The sequence below is a fragment of the Leptopilina heterotoma genome, unplaced genomic scaffold, assembly GCF_015476425.1.
Source record: "Leptopilina heterotoma isolate Lh14 unplaced genomic scaffold, ASM1547642v1 Lhet_52, whole genome shotgun sequence".
Lineage (NCBI taxonomy): Eukaryota > Metazoa > Arthropoda > Insecta > Hymenoptera > Figitidae > Leptopilina > Leptopilina heterotoma.
In genome coordinates this window covers 775,778-793,976 of record NW_025111114.1, presented here as the reverse complement: position 1 = coordinate 793,976, position 18,199 = coordinate 775,778, and the positions used below count along the sequence as shown (strand labels likewise).

The 18,199-nt window shown below is 26.1% G+C and overlaps 5 protein-coding genes across 6 annotated transcripts; 2 read left to right on the top strand and 3 right to left on the bottom strand.

Moving 5' to 3' along the window:
- Positions 1-221: 221 nt before the first annotated feature.
- LOC122508079 (m7GpppX diphosphatase) lies at positions 222-2,469 on the bottom strand. The gene is made up of 4 exons (XM_043621177.1): positions 2,086-2,469; positions 1,860-2,005; positions 1,398-1,734; positions 222-1,023 (listed from the first exon to the last, which is right to left on the bottom strand). Exons 1-4 carry the CDS (start codon positions 2,441-2,443, stop codon positions 848-850), a joined length of 1,017 nt encoding a protein of 338 aa, XP_043477112.1. The 5' UTR covers positions 2,444-2,469; the 3' UTR covers positions 222-847.
- Positions 2,470-2,562: 93 nt separating this feature from the next.
- Positions 2,563-4,296, top strand: LOC122508080 (protein ABHD11). Its single transcript, XM_043621178.1, has 4 exons — positions 2,563-2,805; positions 3,046-3,205; positions 3,379-3,744; positions 3,846-4,296. Exons 1-4 carry the CDS (start codon positions 2,687-2,689, stop codon positions 4,179-4,181), a joined length of 981 nt encoding a protein of 326 aa, XP_043477113.1. The 5' UTR covers positions 2,563-2,686; the 3' UTR covers positions 4,182-4,296.
- A 27-nt stretch (positions 4,297-4,323) lies between these two features.
- On the bottom strand, positions 4,324-7,051 carry LOC122508082 (protein unc-119 homolog). Its single transcript, XM_043621180.1, has 4 exons — positions 6,334-7,051; positions 6,009-6,122; positions 5,047-5,343; positions 4,324-4,888 (listed from the first exon to the last, which is right to left on the bottom strand). Exons 1-4 carry the CDS (start codon positions 6,473-6,475, stop codon positions 4,764-4,766), a joined length of 678 nt encoding a protein of 225 aa, XP_043477115.1. The 5' UTR covers positions 6,476-7,051; the 3' UTR covers positions 4,324-4,763.
- A 249-nt stretch (positions 7,052-7,300) lies between these two features.
- LOC122507953 (protein eyes shut) lies at positions 7,301-14,952 on the top strand. Of its 2 annotated transcripts, XM_043620974.1 has the most exons (17): positions 7,301-7,680; positions 7,877-8,267; positions 9,600-9,740; positions 10,048-10,196; positions 10,565-10,675; positions 10,765-10,872; positions 10,976-11,089; positions 11,204-11,703; positions 11,803-12,297; positions 12,380-12,690; positions 12,781-12,991; positions 13,233-13,384; positions 13,471-13,607; positions 13,680-13,925; positions 14,049-14,225; positions 14,406-14,634; positions 14,782-14,952. In XM_043620974.1, the coding sequence occupies exons 2-17, from the start codon at positions 8,182-8,184 to the stop codon at positions 14,870-14,872; spliced, it is 3,258 nt and encodes a 1,085-aa protein (XP_043476909.1). In that variant the 5' UTR covers positions 7,301-7,680; positions 7,877-8,181; the 3' UTR covers positions 14,873-14,952. The 2 variants fall into 2 exon arrangements, with proteins under 2 accessions (XP_043476909.1, XP_043476910.1); XM_043620975.1 differs by lacking the exons at positions 7,301-7,680; positions 7,877-8,267 and adding an exon at positions 8,725-8,800.
- Positions 10,085-17,784, bottom strand: LOC122507954 (ATP synthase mitochondrial F1 complex assembly factor 2). Its single transcript, XM_043620976.1, has 7 exons — positions 17,617-17,784; positions 16,909-17,102; positions 16,300-16,410; positions 15,712-15,892; positions 15,507-15,622; positions 14,959-15,117; positions 10,085-10,218 (listed from the first exon to the last, which is right to left on the bottom strand). Exons 1-6 carry the CDS (start codon positions 17,672-17,674, stop codon positions 14,965-14,967), a joined length of 813 nt encoding a protein of 270 aa, XP_043476911.1. The 5' UTR covers positions 17,675-17,784; the 3' UTR covers positions 10,085-10,218; positions 14,959-14,964.
- Between the last annotated feature and the right edge of the window lie 415 nt (positions 17,785-18,199).

The window sequence follows — 18,199 nt, the reverse complement described above, 5'->3', positions numbered from 1 at the left end:
AGAATTTTATTAATTGTAATTATTTTTAAACAAGTTTTTAATTCTCGACATTTTGATTAAATTTTCAAAAAAGGTACGATTAGGTTCATGAGACTTTTTGTCATTTTCTAAATTCATAGAAAGTCAATAATGAAATTGATGAAAGAAAAAATGTATTTTTAAGAAAGCAGACGTCATAACGGTTTTTAAATAAAAATTGTATGGTTTAATTTTAAGAATAGTTATAAATGAAGAGTCTGCATTATTTATTGATAAGTTTCGTTAGTTGAAAAAAAATAATCTATAATTTCGATGTAATTGACTAGTAGGGCATTTCCACGAAAAGAAATTCTATCCGCTGGATGATAAAAGAATTTAATATTATGCTGAAAATTAAAAACTAATTTGAAATTTTCAAGTCAATTTTTTGCTTCTATATTAATTAGAAGAGATGCACGGACAATTTTTTCGTGGAAATGCCCGGTACACAGTTTATTGAAGCACAAAAAGAAAAGTGAAAAGCTTTCTGGAAGCTTCTCGTGTGATAACATTCTTTTTAATAAAAAGACAATGTTTTAATATTCAACGTCGTGTGTAAAAGTGAAAAATATACGCAAATTTAAGAGAAGAAAGTATTAATGCAAACTTGTAGAATCTTTACTTTTGTTAATAAATATACTTTAACAAAACTATCTGTGTTTTGTTTTCTTTTATTATTCGTAGTCAACAAATTTTTTTCGACAATTTTTTTTTGTCAGTCGGAGAAAAGAAAATAAAAAATATCAGAGTCCAAAAAAGACTGATTTTTGTTGAATTAATGTAAATTTATAGAAAAAAAAAATGATTGTACGTCACTTACTTCCAATATCTAACTATTATTAGAAGTTTCATCCTTGGGTAGAACTCCATGTTCCTGATATTTTTTGTACAGAGGATCATTTTCCGCTACGGTAAATGTTAGAGTTACTTTTTGATAGTAATCGGGCATCATTTCGATATTTCCAATTACCGTGGAAAGTAAATGTGCCTTCTCGACAAATATTCCTGTGGAAATATTTTTTTTTTATTAGAAAGACTTTCTAGAAAAAACTTGAGAATTTACAGGCCTCGGATAGACTTTAAGGAGCAAAAAATAGTCTTTTTAGTCGATTAAAAATACAAAAAAAGTCGAAAAAGTTGTTTATTTAATTCATATGCAATAATTTCACAAGAATTTTATTTTGTTTTCTTCTGATTTTCCCCTTTCACTGATTTCAAAATTAAATTATTCAAAACTTGAATAATTTTATTAAATAAATATTTAAATAATTATTATTATTATTTATTTGTCATTTTTTTTTAAAATACTTGAAAAAAGTCATAATATCCGAGGCCTGAAATTATAATAAACAGTAAACTGTTAAGAATAAAAAATTTACCTGGACTGTCGAACATAATGTACGTGATATGAACGTGAAGGTGATAATAAGACGGACGATAATGTAAATAAAGTCGGAGACGATCTGCACTGATATTGTACTTTTTACGAATTGTCTCAATTCCCACGTCTCGAATGTTCTTAAGCAATGGCAAATGTGAAGCATTAAGCTCTCTAATTGATTTAATTCTCTTCAATGAGAGTACCAAAATATTCAAGGACTCTGGACTACCGTCCCATTTGAGATCAGGTAACATGATAAAACCATTTTCTTTATCTTTATCCTCATAAATTATTCTGCCCTGTTCAGCTTTGTGCTCCAAAATATTGTCCACCCACTGCAAACAAATATAATTCATAATATTCAAGATTGAATCCCAACTATTAGAATTTTGTAATTCTTTTATTAATTAATAATTTAAATATTTTATAATAATTCCGAATATATAATTAATTAACTTACTGTTAAGGAGAATTGTTGTGATTCTATAAAAGGAAGTGTTATATTTTTATAGATCTCGTAAGTCTCTTCTACGAAATGAAGTTCTTTTATGGAATATTTGTCTACGTGTGATTGGGTAGCGGGATGAATAACAATTGCATTGACACCTTGAAAAACAAAGGACGAACAATAATTAAAAAAAACTATTTATCAAATGAGAATAGTGAGTGCAAACAAATATACTTACCATTATGCTCCCTTGTCGGAAAACACTCATAATTCCCATAAATTCCATTTCGGAAATTTTGCCGAACAATTGTACCCTCATTGAGAAATCCACGATTTAGAAATATTTCCTCAGTGGGAAAGCATTTTTTTTCAAAAATAACAATTGCCGAACTATCGTGGCCGGCAAAATTGCCTTCAATAATAACTTGCTTTCTTGTACTATTTACATTGAGGATGCGTTTCATTTGAAAATTTGATAATTTAATAACACCCTTATGTATACTTGTGTCATTTTCAGGATTATCAGGATCCACTTTTTGCCTTTTTTTTGCTGGAGAATCATCCTTTAATGTTTCGACAATGTTTTTGTCCGCCATGTTTAAATGTACACTGATGATATGATACCATTGTGACGGACGCAATAGCATCAAAACTTTAAGGTGCACTCAGAACGTGCTCAACGCTCATTGGTGAATCAATCATTTACAGACAACTTCACAGTTTACCTATCTAGCAGACGATATAAACATAACCTAAAAAATGTTTTTTTAATTTTTCGAAAACTATTTTTATAATAATAAATATAAATAATAAATAAATAATACAAAACAAAGGAAAAAATGATATTTCGTTTACGACATTTCTCCACACAGTGTCTTCAGAATCTTAGTTCACCGGTTACATCAATTAAACGAATTAAACACCTTCGGTTTAAAGATTATCGATCTCTTTCTGTACAGTGAGTATATAAATAATTAATAAATAATTAAAATAACTACTATTCATAATTGAATTATTATTATTGTTTTTATTATTATTATTAATATTACTATTATTTATTATTCATTGAAACAAGTTACGTTAACTTGTTATTAATACTGTTTTTTAAATTCTTATTTGCAATATTATTATTAAAAAAATTGTATTTAATTGTATTTAATTAATTAGATATTTAATTAATGAATTAAAATGTTTACAGATCACGACCTGTTAAATTAGCCTTTATTTCCTACGAGTCAATAAAAGATGTGACACAAACGTCGAATTTGTGTCCAGTTATAATAATGCACGGTTTGCTTGGATCAAAAAATAATTGGAATTCATTGTCAAAAACAATTCATCAACAAACTGGTCGTAAGGTATAATTTAGAGAAATTAATATATATTTTTTTATGGAAAAAAAGGAAAGAAAATAAAAGTTCTTTTATGAAAGGAATCGTTGCGTGATTTGAAAAAAAAGAGAAGAGTTTTTTTTGCCGATCGAAATATAAGTGTATAATTTATTAAAAATTATCAATTAAAACGCATATAGGTGATAACTGTTGATGCAAGAAATCATGGAGATTCGCCTCATTCTACAGACATGTCATATTCACATATGTCTGAAGATATTGTGCAATTAATAAAAGATGTAGATTTGAAGAAAGTTATTTTAATTGGACACAGTATGGGCGGAAGTACAATGATGTATGTGGCATTAAATTATCCTCAATTAATTGAAAAATTAATTGTCGTCGATATGTCACCAGTGAGAGTGAGTCCAAGTCTCACTGAAATGATTAAATTATTTCACGCAATGAAAACAGTGACACTCGATGGTATTTTGACATTATCGAAGGCACGAAAAATTGCTGACGAACAATTGTCACAGTCAATTCCCTCGGAGAGAATTCGTCAGGTAGGAATTTTTTTTATCCCTCATTTCATTTTCTAATTTCTTTATTAAATACAGACAAAAAAAAAGTAACAAAAAGAATAATTCTTAATAATTATTTTCAGTTTTTGCTCATGAATCTTGTAGAAGCGAAGGCTGGTGTTTATAAATGGCGAGTGAATTTACCAATTTTAGAACAAAATTTCGCATCGAATATCGCTGTGTTTCCACAAGTGGAAGATCGTGTTTACACGGGACCAACGATATTTATCGGTGGCGAGGAAAGTGATTATTTAAAGAAATCAGATCACGAGAGAATTAGAAAATTTTTCCCCACCGCCGAATTTCATTATATAGCAGAAGCAGGACATTGGGTACATGTTGATAAACCCGGTGAATTTTTGAACAATGTCATCACTTTCATCAAGGAACCGTTAATTAAAGAATTCACTAATAATTAACCAAAAAAGAAAATAGAAAAAATCTTCCAGAACGGAAGACTTTTAAAGAATGAACTGGAAAAAAAAATATTTGTAAATTATTGAAATTTTAATAAAACTTAATTAAGGAATAGAGAAGGAAAATTTTTTTCGAAAACACAAATTCAGAGGTGAATTAACAGTGTGTATATTTTCATTTTTTCATCATCATCATCGAAGTAAAAACAAATTGAAAATAGAATGTGCAAATTTCATAATAGCCTAGAAAGCTTATTCTCTATGTACATTATTATAGTAAAATTAAATATTTTGTACAATTATCACAATTTTATAAGTGTAAAAGTGAATTCAATTTTCTTAATTTCAAATTAAGAAAATCTTGAAAGAAAATAGTATACAAAAATAATGTGCTTCTAAAAATTGAGTAACGCACTTGAAAACAAAACTTCAAAAGTGAGAATTACAGTGATTTTTTTTTGTTGAAAAATATAAAGATTGCAGTGAGATTGTTGAAAATTCTTTTTTTCAAAAAGTATTTTCACACACGTATGAAAAATCTAAAGAATACTATTTAAATTTTTTTTCAGTTTTGAAGTTCTTTTTTTAGTCTTTCTTTTCCATTCCTCCATTATAAGCGTAATCTGCTTTATTGTGCATTATCAATCGATTGTCAACAAAATAAAAAGAATCAGATCTCGTTTCGAATGGATTCGCTATCATTTCTGCAACTATTAAAAAACGATATTAGATTTTTTCTTATTTGAAAATTTTTATACTTTAAAAAAAGGAAAAACAAATATTTTCTGTGAGTAAGTTACTTTTGAATACAAAATCAAAAGAAGGGAAAAAAATATTTTAGAATAGTTTCGAAAAAAGAAATACTTACTCAAATCAGCAGGAAGTGTTGGAAATTCGTAAATATGTTCGCATGTATTTTTACTATTCGGTATGCAAAAGCCAAATTCAAAATCAAACGTCTTTAGTAATCGGTCACGAAAAAAGTGACGTTCAATCATTCTTAAATTATTGACTGGTTGATTTCCAACTAGAAATTCGACAGTTGCGCCAACAGTTTTTAATTTTAAAAATTGTGGCGTAAATTGATATCGAACAAAACGTCCAGCATTTGGATCTAAACGACCAGCCTCATCCTGCTGTGGTTCCTTACGCGGTGTATCATGTTCTAATTCGTGGAAAATAAATTGTTTTTACAGGGTTGCCACAAACGAAATTTCGATTATTCGAAAATTCTTCAATTATGTATTAGAAAATCAAAACTTCAAATAATTTTAGAAAAAATTAATTAAACTTTTTAAAAAATATTAATTCTACAGAATTATTAGTTGAAAGTATAAAAAATTAAGATTTTTAAAGATTTTAATTTCAAACTTTTACAGAATTCAATTATTTCTAAAAATTGTAATAACTAGTAACTTTTTCAAAATTCAATTAATTATCTACAACTGTATCTAAAATTAATTTTTAAATCCATTTTTATTAGAAAATTCTATGAAAATTCAATTATTTAAATAAAAACATAGATAATTTATTTAAATAATTGAATTCTTTACACAAATTTTAATAAAATTTTTAAGAATAATTACATTTTACAAGGAATTCGATAAAAATTGTATTAAAACTAATTTAAATTTTAAATTCTACAACGAGTTTTATTATATTTATGAAAATAATTGAATTATTGCGAAGAAATTTATAAAAAGGTTTCAAACATTTGTTTTTTAGAAAAAATTTATGAAAATTCTATTTTTAATAATTGAATTCCTGTGGAATTTTCATTATTTTAGAAAATAATTGAATATTCGTGAAGAATTTTGACAAAATTCTTACCATTCACAGGTGGCTTTGCAATTTCAAAGAGAACTGTTCCAGTCTCCAAGTCTCTTATTTGAAATCGTGTGAAATCAATTTCGTAGGTATTTTTTTCTGGTAGGCAAAAATATTCTGAAAAATAGGAGAAATAATCAAAATCAACAAATTAAAATTGAAATTTTTTTTCTTATTTCTTTAATATTTTAACATTTTCTTGAAACGTTTTTTTATAAACGAAATAAACTAAGATGAAAAATTAGAAGAAAAGAATTAAAAATCTTATTTTTATAAATAGAGAAGACATGATAAAAAGACACGTCAGCTTTTTATAACAAATACTCACTGTCTGTAATTGTTGGTAGTCGAAGGACCATTTCAGGCGTAACATAATTATTTTCATTATTTCCATTATCATTATCATCCTTGTCTTCTTCACAACTATTTAATGCAACATTCTCTTTATTTTTTTCCTTTATAATACTCATTATTGTCACTTTTTGTATATTATTTTTAACAAAAAAGACAATTATTTTTTCTGTTAAAACTAGTCAATTCTTGATGCTTTTAGTGTAGTCTTTTATTTTTTATATTTATAAAATGGATTGTAACAATAAATTCATTTTTTTTCTTTACCTACTTTGAACACTTGGAAAAAAATGTGTATTGTTTAGCTGTCAAATGTCAGGCAGTACATCTTTAAAATGACAAAAAAAAATCAATTTAAAGTGTGATGCAGGTAATTAAATGTATTAAATGTATTTCACATGCGTGACTTTTAAAATTCAACCAATCGCTGTGAGAAGTTTGTGGATATTTTTATTTTCTAGGGTTAGAAACTTGCATGTCAAGTGAATCCGACTTTGTGTTTTTTTTTATTTTTAATTTTTGGAAGTATTAGAATTTAATTGCAGACGAATGTTAAATAATTTTTTTGTATATTGTTAAAATATGTGCACAAACAGAGTTGCGATTGTTGCGATCACTTTGACAGATGATTCTAACCTATAAATTGTTTACTTTTCGTGCCACTTCTTATTTAAGGAATATGCATCTGTTCCTGATACAGTATAGGAATTACTGGCGCATTTTCATTCAAAATTTGAAAGACTCGGAATAGGAATATAGAATATTAATCGACCAATAAGAATGCTTCTTTATTATTTTCTAAGAGAATGCGCAACCTCTGTTTGGTTCTGCTGTACTCCTGATACTGCCCGCGAAAATTTAAAATATACAAGTAATGGCTAAAGGGGCAATTTGATTGGTCGTACATGAATAGTAATTCGAATTGCCTACATTTAGGGGTTAGATCCAACGGTCAAAATACGTGAAAAACGTAAACAAACAATTATTATTAACTTATTAATTACTGAAAATAAGTGTGTTTTATCCGTGAAACTAATTAAAAGGTTTAAAATAATTGAGAGCAGCAGATATACGAAATATATTTGTTATTCAATTGAAAAATCGTTGCAAAATTAAAATTTAACCCACATAACCTCAAAATACTTGCAAATTGCATAACAAAAGTAGAAAATTAGTTAAAACAATAATTATTGTTGCCGTATAATTATAAATAGTGGTAAAAAATCGTCAGTAAATATATTTTCTTGTATTTTATACTATATTTTTAATGCATTATACAAAAAATAAGTAACAATTAAACCGGCTTAATAAATCATGGGCGAAGGTAAGTAAATATCAATTATATTTTTTATTATTAAAATATCCTTTTTTGTTACTTAGCTATTCATTTTTATCTGTAAAATAAAATATTATAGAAATTAACTATTAGAAATTTATTAGAATTAATAGAAAATTAGATAAATGTAATTAATAGAAAGAAATGTAATTTATCCTTGATATTTAAAAATGTTATTCTACAGGTATAAATAATTTTATTAGAATGACACATTTTTGGAAGAGGAGAAAATATAAACATTTTTAGTGGAACAAATTGAACTTGAAATTTGACTTTTACAAATAATGCAATTCTGAATGAATATTGAGGGGAATTTTCTCATTCATTAGAACGAACAGGAAGTCCATATCCTCCGTTATACAGGAAAAGACGAACAATTGAGTTTTATAACAATTTGCACATATTGGAAAATATTTTTTCAAACTTCGTGGACCAATCGCCAAGAGTTGAGTGTCATGTCGATTAAAAAAAAAATTAATTCTCTATTGAATGTCTCGAGTCTTGAATAATCGTCGCCCTTACAATTTAAAACATTTCACCGTCCAGAATGAAAATAACAAAAGAATTTGTTTCAGGTAATTTTTAAATTTTATTTTGTTATTTTAAACAATTATTTAACAATAGATTTTTAAATTTACTTGTATTTTATTTTATCTAATTCATTATTTTTTTTATGCAATAAATTGCAAATTTCTCCAGACAAGAAATAATTTTACTTCTACTTTACTTTAATTAATTAACTGAATTATTTTTATTTTTAATTAAATTAAAAGAAAAACAACAAATTTTTTTAAAGATAAAAGAATAAGAACGATATATATGTAGAAAAATAGTCGAAAAAATTTCAAAAATATTCTTCGCGTGTTAAAGGTAGATAAAAGTTATTGTAATTTAATTTATTTCTTTGTTTATTTATTTATTATCAAATATCAATCAAAGATTTATTTTATTGTTGACGCAAGCGTATTTTAATTCTTTCTACACCCTTTTGTTGTTTATACGTTACCACGGAAACAATTGTAGTTGTTGAATGTGTCTAACATAATAGTACTAAGTTTATAGACAACTTTTTTTTATGAAACCATAGTGATCGATAAAATATGTTCAGGTAAATTTAATTTAATCCTTTAATTATAGAATAAGTTGAAATATTTTCTCTTTGAAAACATCTCTTTTCTTTTCATTTCGCGGTTTGTAGAATTCGCGACTAAATTGCACTTGGATTTTTTTTGCCGGCAGAAACATTTCGTTTCGAAAACATTGTGACGTCATAATTGTATGCATGTTACACAATATAGATGACCAAAGGGATCATTGTACTTAACTAAGGAAGTTGTTATCACAAAAGGGAAAAACCTGTATTTATGTCCTTAAGACAAATTATTTTTTTGAAATATTAGAAAAAATTTATTACATTTTTTTTATTTTTCTCCTTTCTTTTTTTCATTTTTATTTTAATTAATAATTAATTGTTTAATTACTGTTATCAGTACTTAATTGAAAAGTAATTTAATATTTAACTTCTATTAATTTTAAGTTCTTAGTTCTGAAAATAGTTTTTAATAGCTTGAAGAATTTTTTTTTAAAGTAATTTTCTTTCTTGAAAGCAATTTTCTATTTGAATAATTATTAATTTAATAATTAAATTAATTTCTAGTTCTTAGTTTTGGAAACAATTTTTAATTGTTTGAAGATTTTTCTTTAAAGTAATTTTCTTTCTTGAAAGCAATTTTCTATTTGATTAATTATTAATTTAATAATAATTTCAATTTCTTAGTTCTGGAAACAATTTTTAATTATGTGAAGAATTTTTTTTAAAGTACTTTTTTCTCTTGAAAGAAATTTTTTATTCGCAGAATTATAAAATTTAATAATTAATTTAATCAAAAAATTCGTTTTGTTTTCAGATTTTCAAAATGTTTGCTCGAGGGAAGGAACAAGATTATTTTAATTTTACTCTCCACTTTTTTTATCATCACAGTTTCGTCGACGATTCATTGTAATTCTCATCCTTGTGTGAATGGTATCTGTTTAGACGAAAACAACAGGTAAATATAAAAACAAAATGTATTTTTTCGAAATTTGAAAAATTTCTTTTCTATAAAATTTGTAATTATTTTTTTTTCAAATATTTACAAGCAAAGTCTTGATCATTATAATAATTAGTTTAAAATCTAATAACAAAAAAAAGGTTACATATTTCAAAAGTGTAACAAATTTTTGTTTGAAATTGATATGAAAATAAATAAAATTATAGAAATGGCAAATTCAATATTAAAATTAAGTAAAATTTATAAATAATTTATAAATAATTTATATTGTGTACGTAATTAAAAGAAAATTATTTTAAAATAGCTCATACTCGTGCTACTGTATCGATGGCTATACGGGACTCAACTGTGAAATTAATTTTGATGATTGTTGGTCTAATCCTTGTGAAAATGGTGCTACATGTTATGATGCTGTTGCAGCCTACAATTGTTCATGTCCTGAAGGCTTCGTCGGTAAGAATAAATTATCTAATTTCTGAAATAAAAAAATAATCATATTAATATTAAGATTATATAATAGAAATAATTTTTTTATCTTAATTCAGCCTTCTAATATTTATAATCTATATTAATAATCGTTGTATTCCTTTTTTGTTTCCTAACTTTTTAAATAATTTTTCTTCTTAAATGTTTATAAAATTTTTAAATTAATTAAATTCTTGTAAAGTATTTATAAAAAAAATTTGAAAATAATTAAATTCTTTTGAGAAAATGTAAATAAAATTGTATTGAAAATAATTTAATTCTTGGCAATATTTTTATTAAAATTCTTTAAAATCAAGATACTTAAATTAATTTTCAATTGTTTTAAATTTAAATAGGTTCTAATTGTGAGCAAAAATACAGCGAATGTTTAAATCAACCGTGTCTGAATAATGGAACTTGTGTGGATTACAATGGATTTATGTGCCAATGTCCTGAAGGATATTCAGGTTTTCTTTTCATATAATTTATAAAATTATAATTACAATCATAATTTACCAAGAAATATAATTAATAACAAATTTCTGTAATTTTTCAGGCGAATATTGTGAAATTGATGTTTCCGTTTGTAATGAAACAATTTGCAAAAATTCCGGCGAGTGCGTGGAAGGCCCGGGATCGACATTTTCTTGCCGATGCCCAGAAGGTACGTATAGAGAATATCTATACCAGATAATTAAAAAATTTTTTTTATTTAATTACCGAATATTAATTTGAATTAAATTCTCAATAGAAATTTTTTTTTGCAGGATGGACTGGAGAATTTTGTGAAGAAGATATAAACGAATGTCTAGGATCACCCTGTCAAAATGGAGGCCTTTGTATAAATATTCCCGCATCTTACACTTGCGCTTGTTTATTCGGTAAATTTAAATTATAAACAATTCGAAATATTGTTTTATTTTAATAACATTAAAAAATTCCGGAAAAAATTTGAAATACGATTAAAATAAACAGGAAATTTGATTTAATTTTAGGTTTCACCGGAAAAGATTGTGATAAAGTGATTATTCTCTGCGATCCAAATCCTTGCAAGAATAATGCAATTTGTCTATTCGAAGATTTTCAACCGATTTGCTACTGTGTTCCCGATTATCATGGCGTTCTTTGCGAATTAAAATATGACGATTGTGCGGCAAAATTCGCCAAATGCGAAAATGGAGGCACCTGTATCGATGGAATCAATTCATTCACCTGTTCCTGTCCAATTCAATACTCCGGCGAAATGTGTAATGATTATATTGGTTTTAATTTTTCGACAATTCCCCCTGAGATTGATGACAATTTCTCAAAATCAAGACCAACGACAATGCCAAGTGAAACGACGAGTGTTACAATTTCATCTGAAAATGTTATCACAACACCACCGACTTTTATCGATTCAAATGAAATTAATTTCACCGACAGTCCTCCGTTAATACCAATCACGAAAAGTGTTAACGTAACAATTGACATTGTCAGTCCAACAATTCCTAGCGTAAGTTTAAAAAAATTTGAATCAAAATTTTCAGAATTTGAAATTTGAACGATTATTGTACAAGTTTTCCGAAATATTTAATTAATTTTTAATTTTCAGACTGTCATGGGTCAGGTGACACCGAAACAAAATGAAACTAGTTTTGGTAATTTTTCAACACAAACGACAACGGAAATTTATGGGAAAAGTTTTAATGGTAATACAATTTTTATAGAAGAAACGATAACATCTGGTTTTAAGACAATGCCAATGACAACGACGATTTCATCGAATTTTTCCATTTCAACGACTGATCAGAAGAATTTATTGGAAACGACAAGTCCCGAGGAAATGACAACGATTGAGGATAAAATGCCAATTTTAACAACGACAATGAAATCAGTGTCGGTAACATCTTCCACTGAATCGAGTATTTTAACGAGTGAACTTTCAACATCATTCAAAAGTTCAATTACAACTGAAGAATCATTTCCAAAATCGACTTTTACAACTTTTGAAAGTATCACAATTACACCACCTACTGATGGCTATTTATTTGCCTGTAATCTTCAACAATGTGCCAATACCAGTCTTTGTTTGTTTAATTTCACAAAGGTAGGTTTATTAATTTTACTATCAAATAAAAATAAATTTTTTATTTACAATATAAACGGGACAATATTTATATTTATTTCAGTGCGATTGCAGTTATGAAAACAATTGCAAGCTAACTTCGAGTATAAAAAATGCCGCATTCAATGGAAAATCCTACATAAGACAGCAAGTGCCTTTTGCAAAAAATGACACTTTTCATATTGCATTGACAATCAGAACAAAAGCGAAGAGTGGAATTATTATTCATGCATTTTTCGATGACGAGAGATTTATTTTACTCTACGTAGAAATGGGACAATTGAAATTTCAATTTTCCTGCGGTCTTCAAACAATGCTTTTTGGAGAAATTGACTCGCCAATCAATAATGGTTTTAATGTTAATATTGAAATGAGGTAAGATTTTTTGCTATTAATTATATCTTTCTTCTATTATTAATGATAAATGAATTAATTTTTCCTTTTAATTAATTCTTTTTTTTATAGATTTCACTATATAGTGGAGGAAAAAACAGATAAATGCTCAGCGACATTATTATTAAACAATACAATGGCAATGAGTGGAGAACAAATTTTGCCGTCTCACGAAATTGTACCGCAAATCGCGAGACTTCATTTAGGTGGCATACCCATTGCATTTACTTACAATTTACCGGAAATTGCACTAGGATTTCTTGGCTGTATGAGTTCACTGAAGGTACAATATTTTTAAAATTCTTAATTTTAGAAAAAAGATTCAATTTTAAAGTTTGTAAACATTTTGGAATTAATTTTCTAAGTATTTTATTTGTTTCTTATTTATTTATTATTTATAATTATATAATTACGTAATTAAGAAAAATTAAGTAATTCTACAAATGCTTAAAAACTGTAATTAAATTAATTTATTCGTATTAAATTTATTGTGGCATTGAAATAAAATTTTTGTCTATTTTCAGATAAATAATATTGACAGAAATTTTGCGACAGATTCAATTGAAATATTCCAAGTAGAAGAATGTACATCATTTTTGTGTTTATCAAATCCTTGCAGTAATTCTGGAGCCTGCGAGGAAATGGACGGAACAATTCGTTGCAAATGTCCACTGGGGTAATAAAAAATATTTTTTAAATAAATAAAAAATAAAAATTATAATTATTATAATTATAATCATTAAAATTTCATTTTGCCAATAGCTTTTCAGGTGATTTTTGTGAAAAATCCGCATGCGACAATAATCCGTGTCATTTGGGGGCGACTTGTATAACATATCCAGGAACAACTTTTCTTTGCATTTGTCCTCTTGGAATGCATGGTCTTTATTGCGAAGAGGGTAAGAATTATTTTCTCTTTCCAAGTAAAGAGAATATAAATTGTAAAATTAATGTTTAATATTCTGTTTTAGATTTTGCGATATTACAACCATCTTTTTCAACATTCATGTCGAGTTTATCGTCCTATATGGCCTATGGTGTTCCTGCTAGTATAAGAGATGGAATGGAATTAAAATTCAGCGTATTGCCTCACACTGTCGAGCAAATTTCTCTAATCGCTTATTTAGGACAATCAGGAACTCGAGCTGAGATAACTGATCATTTTTCAGTAACTTTTGTTCGTGGCTATATAATGCTGACATGGGATTTAGGTTCTGGTAAGCGACAATTATCAAATTTAAAATTAAAATTTAAAATTAAAATTTTAAAAATTAAAATTTCAAATTTCAAATATAAAATAATAAATTTGTTATAATTTGGACAAAATCGATTTCCGCCAGGTATTCGAAGAATATTTACCGACAAGCCTTTGAATATGAAAACTCAAAAAGTTCATATTTTGCGAGTTGGGAGAAAAGGAAGAGAGGCTTGGCTCTCAATCGAAGGCATTGGAAATATATCTGGAGAAACTCCTGGTTCTCTCACAAGATTAGACGTCGCACCGATACTTTACATTGGTGAGATTTTACAATTATTAAAAACTTAATTTATATGAATTTTTATTATAGGAACCATTTAATCAAGAATCAAAAATTCTTTTTGCGAAGTTTGCGTAAAATTGAGATTTTCTGTGAAAATTCTTTTCAAATATTCAAAATATTCAAAATATTCAAAAAATAATGAAAATTTTTTTTCAGGAGGTCACAAATCGAAGAATTTTGAAAATCTTCCTCACGATTTGCCCCTTCATACGGGATTTTCGGGTTGTATATACGATATCGAATTACGCACAGAAGATAATGTCTTCCCAATTACTAAATCGAGTCCAGCGACCGGAAGAGGTGTCGGCGAATGTCATCGTGTCGAATGTTCACACAATTCATGTAAAAACGGTGCCGTTTGCTTAAATCACGGTCCAACGTACAGGTAAAAGAAAAATGGCCAAATTTTTCCCAAAAATGGAAAAAAGTTTCAAAAAAGCAAAAATTTTCTAATAATTACATTTCTTTCTTTCTATTTTCTTTCTTTATTTAATTTATTAATAAATAAAAAATTTATTCATTACGTTTTTAGTTGCATCTGTATGAAGGACTGGGAAGGAACCGATTGCTCGATACCTTCAGTGAATTGTACTTCGTCAAAGTGCCAGAAACTTGATAACTAGCGATTTTAAATACGTACAAAATTAAAAAAAAAGAAAAAAGCGCCAATTTAAATCAACTGAGAAGATTTGGTAAGCATTTTTTATACCTTTTTTTATATTTCCATTTTTCTACTTTCATCTAGTTTCGGTTGAGAGGTCTTAGAATTGGAATTTAAATGAATGAAAATTATTGCGGCGGCCAAACGTGTTTGCAAATCGTATTTACTAAGCTCGTGTGACCATTCCACGCGTCCCCAATGACTGATCTGAAATTTCATACAAAAAAGAATACATTTTAGAGATTTAATATTTATTAACAGGTAATATTATTTTTTTTTGTTCCGTTAGTAGTAAATAGTTATTCAACTTTTAGTTAATTTTATAACTACAGATAAAATTTATATTGATTTTTTATTGAATCGTTACATTCCAATTAAGTTCTTAAGAATCTAGAATACAATTTATGCCTAAGTATTTTATTTTCAAAAACTAGTTTTACTTTTCGATAAAGAAGTTCAATTTCAACAAAATTAAATTCATTTTTAAGTGATTATTCCCTGAAATTTAAATCTATAATTCTCTGAATTTTACTCTCTAAAATTGTTTTGTTTTTCGAATCAACAATAATTAATAAATTAATAATAAATTTTAATACCTGATATTCCTCTTCTAAACGAGAAAGATCAACGGCTTCTTCGACCCCGATCACATTTTCCGAAGCGGCTAGCGTTAGAATTACCGATTTTATCGTGTCCACGCCGTACTTAAAACCTGTGTAAAAAAAATTTCTTTTTTCACATTTATATACGATTTATAATTTTTTATACCGGTAGACAAAAAAAAAAAAATAATAATCTTACCGTGGATAGCTTCAAAATTATAAGAAAGTAAATGCTTTGTTATAATGTCTTTTGTATCTGACGTAACTATTGGAGCTTCTATACTACAAGTTTTAATAATGTCCACTTGAAATCGATCACAAAACCATTGTATTAAAGGATCCCATCTATTTTTCTGCAGACTATACAATTCCTCCTCGTCCTGAAAGAAACGATTTTTTGTTTCAAATCTTTTCTACATTTAAATATACAGTAAATTTTCGAATAAATATACACGTTAATTAAAAGAAAAATTCTAATTTAGAAACATTCTAATTTAGAAAAATTTTAATTTAGAAAATTTTTAATTTAAAAAGACTGTAATTTAGAAAAATTATAATTTAGAAAATTTGTAGCTTCATTTAGATAATTATTTGAAATGAAAAAATATCAATTTGATAAAAACTAAGATAATTAGATTATTACTAATTAGGATTGTCATTAATTGAAAGATAAATGAAAATTACCGCAGATTAATAAAATAAAAAGAAGGAAGTAATTTATTGAATAATTAGATTTTCATTTGAATCGACAAAAAAATGTGATAGAAAAGAAAAAAAATTTGCTTACATTTGACTGAAATAAAACTGTGTCTGTTTCTAAATACTGAACAATTCCGGATACAATATCCTCTTTTGTATTATTGTGAGGATTGTCCAAAACCGTGTTGCATAATGAGGTCTGAAAAGTAATTAAAAATACGTATAGAAAATAGCCAAGAAAATTAACAATGTTAAAATGGGTAGTTCTCTACAGATAAATTCTGTTTCGAATGAATAGAAAGAATATATATTAATAATACATATTAAATTACAAGATATATAAATAAAATAATAAGATTTAAAATAAGATATAAATTAGGATATAAAATTATATAAAAGTATACAAAAGTATACTAAAATTATATTATAGAATTAAATTAAAAAATAAGTTATTATAAAATTGACATGAATTATATAAAAATTATTATACAACTAATACAAAAAGTAGTATTTCAAATAATATTTTAAGTTTGTGAAACAATTTTATTAGAAACGGTATAAAGGGCAGTGGCAATAGTTTAATGATTTAAGTAGTTTATGTATAAGTTAATAAAAAAAATTATTGTACTTGTTGTTTTTGCTATGTAAATAATAAATAAGAATATAAATAATTTATTCTGAATTTTTATTTCTTTACCAAATGCATTCCACTTCTATTGATTGTTTCTTTTTGACTTTCCCATTCAACGGCTACTGCAAAAGCCAAAGGTTCACTGGAAACTTCAAAAACTTTTCCCTTTGGAGTTTTTAATTTTCTATGATCAAGGGCAATTTCAAATTTATCACCATTCGATAAAACTGTCGCCTGCTTGTAAAATCTTTTGACTGTAGCTGAAATATAAACAGTTTACAAAGATTAAATAAATAACATACAAGATAAAAAATAATAATTATAATAAAATAATAATAAAAAAAAAATTAAAAACAATAATAACAACAACGTAGGAATAATCATGTCAATAATAATTACAATAAAATAAAAAAATAACAATAATAACAACAACGGTAAGAGTAATCATAACAATAATAAAAGTAATCGTAATAATAAAAATAATCGTAATAATAAAAAGAATTATTTAATAAACTTAAAAGCATATTATTAAATTGATCTCTTACACAGTGATTTCAAAATAATTCAATAACAAATGACAGAAAATTTATAGAACAGTGTACGAAATTAATAATATTTATTGCACACATAATACTAAAGTAACATAAATGAAAAATAAGTAAAAGTATTAAAAATAAAGTAACATAATCATAAAAATAATTGAAAAAAATATGAAAAAACACATGTAATGAGAGTGAGGTTATGTTTACAATATTTAAAATAACTTTTTCTTACCCATATTTCTCACTTTCATTGTAGAGGGAATTAAAACTTTTAACTTGGTAAAAAACATTGTGGAAATATTTAACTGTCATTAATGATAAATGAGAATTATTATTAAAAAAGACTCGGTTTATAAATGTTATTTATGTTCGTCAGTCTCTTTTCCATTTATGGTACTCTCACAGCACTTCTGTAAGTGCAGTTGCCAACCAAAAGAAATATGAAAGGGCCTTTAATAAAAAATTTAGCGCCCGTTTTTGTTTGTGTAAAAATCGTCTAATTGAAAGAAAACAAAATACTAGACAATCAATTTTGACTTAACAAAGACAAAGTTATTTTAATATTAATTTTTTTAATTTGTAGCTACTTTTTTTCAATATTTTTTATTTTGTATTCAATATTTAATGTATAATTTAATATTCTATTCTGTATAATTTAGAATTGTAAAATACATTTTAATTTTATGTTTAAGGAATAGAAAATATTTTTTAAATAATAATTTACATTTTTCTAATTTGTATTTAATCTTTTTTTAATTAAACGGGAAAAATTGAATTCAAACGTTCCCGCCGTGTATTTTCATTCGCATGGGTTG

Bases quoted from the DNA above. Each gene is read 5' to 3' on its own strand.
- LOC122508079 (XM_043621177.1), bottom strand. From the start codon at position 2,443: ATGGCGGACAAAAACATTGTCGAAACATTAAAGGATGATTCTCCAGCA. The intron at 2,006-2,085 runs GTAAGTATATTT...TTGTTTTTCAAG, and splicing joins TCCGACAAGGGAGCATAATG to GTGTCAATGCAATTGTTATT. The intron at 1,735-1,859 runs GTAAGTTAATTA...ATTTGTTTGCAG, and splicing joins CACAACAATTCTCCTTAACA to TGGGTGGACAATATTTTGGA.
- LOC122508080 (XM_043621178.1), top strand. From the start codon at position 2,687: ATGATATTTCGTTTACGACATTTCTCCACACAGTGTCTTCAGAATCTT. The intron at 2,806-3,045 runs GTGAGTATATAA...AAATGTTTACAG, and splicing joins TATCGATCTCTTTCTGTACA to ATCACGACCTGTTAAATTAG. The intron at 3,745-3,845 runs GTAGGAATTTTT...AATTATTTTCAG, and splicing joins CCTCGGAGAGAATTCGTCAG to TTTTTGCTCATGAATCTTGT.
- LOC122508082 (XM_043621180.1), bottom strand. From the start codon at position 6,475: ATGAGTATTATAAAGGAAAAAAATAAAGAGAATGTTGCATTAAATAGT. The intron at 6,123-6,333 runs GTGAGTATTTGT...CCTATTTTTCAG, and splicing joins ACTACCAACAATTACAGACA to AATATTTTTGCCTACCAGAA. The intron at 4,889-5,046 runs GTAAGTATTTCT...GTTTTTTAATAG, and splicing joins AACACTTCCTGCTGATTTGA to TTGCAGAAATGATAGCGAAT.
- LOC122507953 (XM_043620974.1), top strand. From the start codon at position 8,182: ATGTCTCGAGTCTTGAATAATCGTCGCCCTTACAATTTAAAACATTTC. The intron at 9,741-10,047 runs GTAAATATAAAA...ATTTTAAAATAG, and splicing joins TGTTTAGACGAAAACAACAG to CTCATACTCGTGCTACTGTA. The intron at 14,226-14,405 runs GTGAGATTTTAC...ATTTTTTTTCAG, and splicing joins CGCACCGATACTTTACATTG to GAGGTCACAAATCGAAGAAT.
- LOC122507954 (XM_043620976.1), bottom strand. From the start codon at position 17,674: ATGTTTTTTACCAAGTTAAAAGTTTTAATTCCCTCTACAATGAAAGTG. The intron at 15,893-16,299 runs GTAAGCAAATTT...CGTTTCTTTCAG, and splicing joins CAGTTTTATTTCAGTCAAAT to GACGAGGAGGAATTGTATAG. The intron at 15,623-15,711 runs GTAAGATTATTA...TTTTTTACACAG, and splicing joins TAATTTTGAAGCTATCCACG to GTTTTAAGTACGGCGTGGAC.